At 47.5% G+C, this 7,742-nt stretch overlaps 1 protein-coding gene across 1 annotated transcript; it reads right to left on the reverse strand.

Moving 5' to 3' along the window:
- Positions 1–1,324: 1,324 nt before the first annotated feature.
- Positions 1,325–1,915, reverse strand: LOC307055938 (uncharacterized protein C11orf87; the record flags this gene model as incomplete). The annotated part of the gene is made up of 1 exon (XM_079708242.1): positions 1,325–1,915. The coding sequence occupies one exon, from the start codon at positions 1,913–1,915 to the stop codon at positions 1,325–1,327; it is 591 nt and encodes a 196-aa protein (XP_079564368.1).
- Between the last annotated feature and the right edge of the window lie 5,827 nt (positions 1,916–7,742).

A 7,742-nucleotide genomic window follows, 5' to 3' on the forward strand; every position in this document is an offset into this window, starting at 1 on the left:
GAACAAGAATATACAGTTTGGAGGATGTAGTACAGAATTATAGTTTGCTTCTGTATTTGGTACCAATATAATAAATATATAACAAAGGTGCACTTGTTCTAAAAATTAAACTGAAACATTCTGGTTGGTTAGATACTGCACTTTCAGTACTGCACATCACCTAATTTATTTTTTTTTCATTTTTTTTTTTTTTACAAAAGAAGGTAACTTATGCAATGTTTAATAAGAAGAAAACCAATAGTACACGCAAACCCGATTGTAGAAAAAGAGGAAAGAAACCAACAAAAAGCTAGAACACTTTCCAAAACATCCCCTCCTCGACTTGCACAACCGAAGAATGTAGCCAGTTCTGAGACAATTTCAGCACCAGACCTGTCTGGACAGCTCCCGGATCCTCTGTGAATCCTGAAAATGCCACAAGTCAAAGGTGTACAGATGGGGGGCGGGGGGAAGGACGGAATAAAGAAGTAGATTCTTTCTTTCTTTCTTTCTTTCTTTCTTTCTTTCTCTTTTTCTTTCTTTTTTTCTCTTTCTCTCTTTCTTTTTTTCTTCTTAAAACTCAGTTATAGATTTTTAATGAACTTATGCTTGGCCAGCGAGGGACATTTCTAAAAGTAAATTAAAATGCCTGGTCCTGGAAAAGAGAATGGCTAACTAAAGGTGAGAAGAGGGCTGACTGGAGAGCGGTACCTGTCATAAACGTTTTTCTGGGACAGCCTCTGGCCTCTTGTAGTCCTGGTGCTTAATGTTTACGTTTTCTTTATAATATACTATTGCCTGAGTCCGGCTGAATGTGGGAATGGGGAAGGGAGGGAAGCTGAAGGAAAAGTGAGGGTGAAGGGGAAGAAAGGGAGCTGAACCTTAACTTGACAGCTATGTACAACATACCAGGCCCCCTCCACTCCCTTTGTTCAGGGGGTCAACGCCTTTTACATGTTTGGTAGCTTGTGCGGTCTCTCCTCCGTATTGTGGGGGGTGCAGGGTGGAGAGGGAAGACGCATCCTTCACTGACAATGAGAACTTATGTGATTTGTCATGCGCTTGGATCGTGTTATTAATTAATATTATAATAATTACTATAAATATTAATAATAAAGTATTATTATCAGCGTTATTTCTTCTTCTGAGACTTTCCTCGCCCAATATTTACAAATACCGCACAGTGCCTCGGCGGAGGAGAAAAAGAGTAAGGGGAAGACAAATAAGGGAAGAGGGAAGAGGAAAGGGAGGCCACAGGAACGTGGAAGAGGAAGGCCGGAGGAAAAAGAGTGAGGACGGCAAAGATGCTGGAAACGAGGAAGGCGAGAGGAGCGGGGCTAGACAATCAGGACAGTACCACCGTTTGCAAAAGGCCCTCGCCAGCTGGGTCCAAACAGGAGGAGGCTGTGTGCTCTCCTTGCGGACTGGGGGCCGGTGGTGGAGGCGGAGGAGCACAGGGACTCTGGCACGGGAGGCCAGGGGAAGAAGAGGCGTTGGATGAGGCGCAGAAGGCAGCGTCCCCGCCCTGCTTCTCCAGCCGGCTTTCTTTTGCTTGGTTTGGGGCCTGGCCGCCCTCGGCTTGGGGAAGCCCCGTGCCGCCGCGGTTGCCGCTGCAGTGATCCCGCTCGTATTCCTCCTGAGCCCTCTGCATCTTCCGTTTCTTCATCCTACGCTTGTGGATGTGGAAGGTGGAGAGGGACAGCACGATGAGGCAGAAGATGAGGGTGACCAAGACAATCAGCACCAGCGTGGAGGAGAACGAATGGAAGAGCTGCTGTCCCACCTGCGTGATGCACGTGCCGCCGCCGCCGCCTCCTGCGCCCGGGCCACGGGCGCTCGCGTTGCCCGTGCCGCTGGCGTTGGGGGAAGCAAAGGTCCGGTTGAGGAGACACGGCGGCAGCGCCAGCCTCAGCTCCTTGGGCTCCCTGGCACTCATCGGCGCTGGGCTGGGAGGGGCCAGGCACACCAGACTTCCTCTTCTGGGCACACGGTTCCCACCAGCCAAGAAGAGCACGGAGCCCGCGCCACCCAAAATTACTCCCTGGTGTGGGAGGGGATGCGCTAGCGAGCGAAGGACTGAGGGAGCAACTGCGGGCAAGCAAGCCGGCCAGGCAGCGAGCGGTGCCCAGGAGATCCTCTCCGGCCCCACCTCGAACGCGTGTTCGCGCGCCCTTTTCCTTTGCCAAGGCACCAGGCTGCAAAGAGAACAGGCTTAGTTAGGATCCCAGCCGCTGCCCGGGGGAGCGCTGAGAACCGGAATGATCACCGCCTCTGCAAAGCGGCCCTCTGAGCACACCGCCTCAGCTGGGCGCCGCCCGTCTTCTCCGCAGCCCGCGGACCCCAGCCCGACTGCCCGCCCCTGGCCGCGCACCAAAGCCTCCAGTTCCGCGTTCGCGCCACTTTGCGGGGAAGAGGGTCTGCGCTGGCACCGCGGAGATGCCGATTACTCAGCAGATAAAGCAGCCACCCTGAGCACTCCACAACTTTCTAATCGCAACAGACACTCAGCCACGTCGGAACGCAGTCCCTGCTTCCCAGAGCGCCGACTCTCCCCTTTCCGGAGCCCTCTCAATGGATGTCTTCGCCTGGATCCTACCTTTCCCAGCACCCACCCCGGGCCGCCGAGCCGGCTACGGGTACGCAATCCTCCCTTCCCTTCCCTCCCCCTCCAGACTCTCCCTCCCTGGACGTTGTCAGATCCCTTAGGTCCCAATCCCATGGGGGTAACCCTGGAGCCACATCCCACTCCGCCTCTGTCCGAGGCTGAGGCTGACACGCAGGATCGCGCTCCATCCTTTCTCCATCCTTCTTCCCTGGTACCTCCCCAACCCCCCCGCCCCCCCACCAACCAAAAAAAAAAAAAAAAAAAAAGCTGAGGCACCTTTCTTTCTCAGCTAAAGCACATCCTTGCAAACGCCCCCTTCTCCACATCTCTCTGTGCCCCCCACTTGACAGTATCCTGCTTCTTTCTAAGGGTGCTGGAAATGAAAGGGGGAGGGTTCCCGCCTGCAAAGTTTGGGGAACAGACCTTCTCTCGGGCCTTCCCAGTCCCAGCCCGAGGGCCCTGAGGCTCTTCCCGGGGACCAGAGCCAGGGAGACCCGTAGCGCGCAGCCGAGCCCCCTTGCCGCTCTCAAGAGGCAGCTGCAAACTGTTGCACTGCGGAGCAGTGAGGCGGCGTGCAAGCCCGGTCCGGGGCAGGGGCGGGGGCCGAAGCTACGGCCAGAGGTGCCTGCGCAGGCCGCCGGGGCTGTCCTACCCGCTCGCGCCCGGCCACCCGGCCGCCTGGAGCTTTAGCCGCACCGTGTCCCTTACCTGGGGCCGCCAGCTGGCTGCAAGGAGGGAGCCCTGCCGCGCGGCTGCAGTGAACAGCTGCAGAAGGCGCGGAGTGAAGGGGCCAGAGACCAAGCCGCGCTGTCGCCGCCGCCGCCGCTTCGGGGAGCTCAGCTCGCAGCCTATTGCCAGAGAGGCCGGTGACGTCAGGCAGCCACCGCCAGGGCTCCGAGCCACCCCTCAGGCCCCCACCCCACCCTCATACCCCCAGCACCTCGTCCTGGCAGAGCCAGCCTCTGCCACACACGTTCCGGTTCCCTGTTGTTCCCCTGCTCAGGGGCTGAGCAATAACCTCCATCTCCACCCTGTGAGCAACCCACCTTCCACACTCCTCTGCTTAGGAAGGGCTGAAGCTTCAGTTCTCTGGCTGCCCGATTCCTCACCCTCCACCCTTTCCCACGTGGTCCCAAGTGCACATTTTTACACTCTAGAGATCCATCTCCCCTCAGGGCACACAATAGATTTTTCTCCCTCTGCTGAGGGGGATCTTCCCCTTCTCCAATCCTGTTTACGCTGGCCTGGCTCTGAACAGAAACAGTGCATGAGAGGGGCATTTCTGAACACAAGTGTGGCAGAACCTGAAATACAAATCTGAACGTGTATTTAACATCAAACGATCTAAATGAACCGTTTTCCTCTCCAGTAAGATCAGAGTCTCCAAATTACCTTTCACTCCACCCGACTCAGGATCCTCCTCTCTTCCCTCACACATTCATCTCCAGGCCCAAGACCCACTCCGTGTATTAAATACTCCTTCTATTTTGACAATCTAGACACTCATGAGCACACAAAGCCCACAAAATGCTTATAAGGCAGGAAGACGAAAATCACTCAGAGGAGTGCAGAAATGAAACCCTATGAAAATTCTGGGCATTGTGCCTCTTACAAAGTACCCCTTCATTGGCCCTAATACTTGTTAAAGTGTTTGGTGCTTTTCTGTAGTATTAACAATAGCCTTTCTGCACAATGGATAGGACTTCCTGAAAGAGTCTCATCAGCCTGCCTAAATCTGGGTAGAGACTAATCAACTATTGGTTTCGAACCCTTGGGAAAATATGAAAAGTGCATTTGATTACAGTAGCCAACTTCAAAATAAAGTATTCTCATATTTCTACTGTAGAAAACAGCAGTTTCAAAGATACAGTATGGTCTTTGAAGGCATTCAGGTGTCTTATTAAATGTACATTTCCTTCTTCCCTTACTGTTTTGTTTTCTTCCCATCTTTGAGTCCAACACAGTGCCTGTGTAATACTCACTTGCTAAATTGAGTGCTGCAGTATACGTGGCTGCTTTTTCCTGCTATGCCTCAGAATTGAGAGAGAAAAGCAATGACTGATGCTCACCTATCTGCTTGTATTTGCAAGCAGAGGGTTTTGTAAGAAAGACAGTTTGACTCGCGAGGTAACGGTTATCTGTAATCTGGGGGTCCCTTCTTCTGAGCCTGTGTTGCTATCTAGTCCTACTCCCACTTCTCCTTTTCCTCTCCTTGCCCATGACTTATATACAGAGAAAGAAATACATCATTTCTCCCCCAAATTCTTTCATTTGTTTGAACAAAAGTCATCAACTTTTTCTTCATAATTGTTTCAATTTTAAAAAGTATCTCTACTTAAGCTAATAGTGCAGTACATGCTGAATAATGCATGGTTTCTTGAGAGCACGGATTAATGCCTTTTGCTGCCAGAGTCACACAGTTAATGACAGCCAATGACCCCAATGCTGGTTTAACTTTCTTGCCTGGAATGAGGACACCTAATGCCCTGTAAAAGACATCTGTCACATTTGGACATTCTGAATTTGATGGGCTCAAGGGCTAGAAGTGTGAGCCTTGCTTTCACTGTGATCACTACATGAGACTTCACTATTGACGCTTGACATGCAATGCCCCATTTTTGCACACTTTCTTTGTTCCTGAAAAGTTGAGTCTAATCTACATTTTGTAAAGGAAATTCAATTTTGAATACTCCAAAAAGAGTTCGGGCTATTTAAAGAGACTCTTTAGAAAAGCTGTCTTGTAAAGCAAAGAAGTTTTTCATAATTAGAATTAACTCTCACTGGTCTGTTTTCCAACCTTGAAAAAAATTAGTTGTCAGGTTCTCCCAGTGAGAAACATACATGCCTTCACAATATGTTATAATGAGATTACAATATGTATATAATGGGATTCCTTTCGCACACCAAGCTTCTAGGGCATGTGATTAGGCTGTCATTGTTCTTATTCTTTTGTTATAAATTATAATCATCTGTTATAGCACAAGTGTTAAAAGTGTTTGCACCATTTTACACAACCTATGAAAAGACAAGGTGTTGCCTTGGAGAATTTACAATCTGCAGCAGATGAATGTGATCCACAAGACAATTGTATTTAACTGGAAATAATTTAGGTAGATTAAAGACATCAATTTTCGGGTCAAAAGCCCAGTACACTTTTTTTCCTTTCTCCTTCAAGAAGAATAGTCTGTAGGTTTATAATTTTTTCTTACCCAGAGAATGAAAGTGCTAAGCAGATAGACGTGGATATCACTGGGTAGTATGATTCAAGCCCCAAGAATACCAGTGGCAGCAAACAGGCACACCTCTTGGTCTACAAGAACTGATCCCACTGAGTTGCTATATGATTTTGGCACATCTGGCACAATGGCAAGACTTCTTCCAGACAACTTGTTGCCACTGTTTTTGCCACCAAACTCCTCAGGTCACACTTGCAAGAGTGGAGGACCAAGAAGCCGCTGGGACTCCCATAATCTCCTCTTGTGATGGGAAAGCCCCTCTGAACTCAGGCACATTCCAAATATTCAGCAAAATATAATATTTGCTCTCAAGTTTGATGAGGAATCTCCAACTAGCTTAGACAGAAGTGCCACATGGGCACCTGGTACATCAATCCAAAAAAGCACTGAATCAATAATAATTACAACAACAGCAATAATGTGTTATTATTATTATTATTTGCAAAATGCCTCCTATGTACCAAGCTTACTAAACTCTCCTTATAACAGCATTAAACCCCAAAGTAACCCTGCAAGGTTATTTTTTGCCAGAATACAAAATTACTTATTTATTCATTCACTTATTTGCTCAACAAAAATCTTTGGGTACCTGCCATATGTCAGGTGAGGAAACTAAAGCTCAGAGTAGCTAAAGACCATGCCTAAGTCACCTAATAGTATAGTGCTGGGATCAAACCCAAGCAAACTGATTCCAAAGTTAGTATTCTTTTCATGACTAGTGCTTTCTCTCTCACACACACACACCCTCCACACACCCCCCACACACCCACATCTCTGTTTCTACCTCTGTTACAATTTTATCTCTATCTCTATGTACTGCTGATTGGAGGAATGTAAGAAAGTAAAACTAGAGAAAAGCAGAGCTGTTTGGTTGCAGCAGAGGAGCGGTGCTGAGAAGCTTTATCACCAGGGTCCTCCCCTCTCCCCAGAAGCAGTCCACAAGATGCTCCACATAATACCTTGGACTGAGCAGAGTCCAGTTTGGAAACCCTTATACTGCACTAGGTCACCTAAGCAGGTTATTTTGGAACATGGTGCAGCATGATACATGCCAGGCTCCTCTTAGATTTACAGGGACTTTTCCAGAGGCTGTTCAGGTGATCTTAATATTTTGCCTAATCACATATCTCGACTGCTCTGGCTCCCTGAATACCTACAGAGATATGCTCTGTATATTGTCATATTGCTGCTGTTAAATCAACTACTGGCCCAGCCAGCAACTAATTAATAAACAAGGTGCTGAATGAAGCTCTTGACCTTATTCAGGCTATCTAGTCTTTTTTTTCCTGATTCATTCTTCTCATCTGTAAAATGAGAATAGTATCTTCATTGCAGTGTTTACTTTAAGCACTGAGTATATACTAATCATTCAGTAAATGGTAGCTCTTTACACTGTAAAGCTATTACTAAGATTAATATTTTAACCATGACAATAGAAGCATTATAATGTTTGGGACATCAAAATTCAGGAAAAATTTTATAAGTCTGAGTATTTTTATGGGAGGATAACTATAAGAGTGAAGGGACTGAAAACAATAACAGATAATGAGCAACTCAAGGAACTGGGACTATGAATTCTAGAGATGGGAAGACATGGAGGATGCATCATAGAAACTTCAAATGTTTAGAGCATCATCAATAGAAGATGAATTTATCCTTCTCTAAGTACTCAAGAGAGAACTGAAACATAGTGGAACAGATATATGGTAGGAAGTACATTTCAATTCACTATTTCATAATTGAAAAGATGTTTTTCTATATGTAACAGGTTATCAACTAAACCAGCCGTCTTCAGACTGGGGGACTCATATCCCTGGGAGTACATTAAGATTTTTTCAGGGGTATATGAGTATGTATAGTTTTAAAGGAATCATTTCCCAAATCTTCAACCTCTATGTGTACTTTTCCCCAAAATGTATCTA

The sequence above is a fragment of the Hyperoodon ampullatus genome (genome assembly GCF_949752795.1).
Source record: "Hyperoodon ampullatus genome assembly, chromosome: 7".
In the NCBI taxonomy this organism is placed as follows: domain Eukaryota; kingdom Metazoa; phylum Chordata; class Mammalia; order Artiodactyla; family Ziphiidae; genus Hyperoodon; species Hyperoodon ampullatus.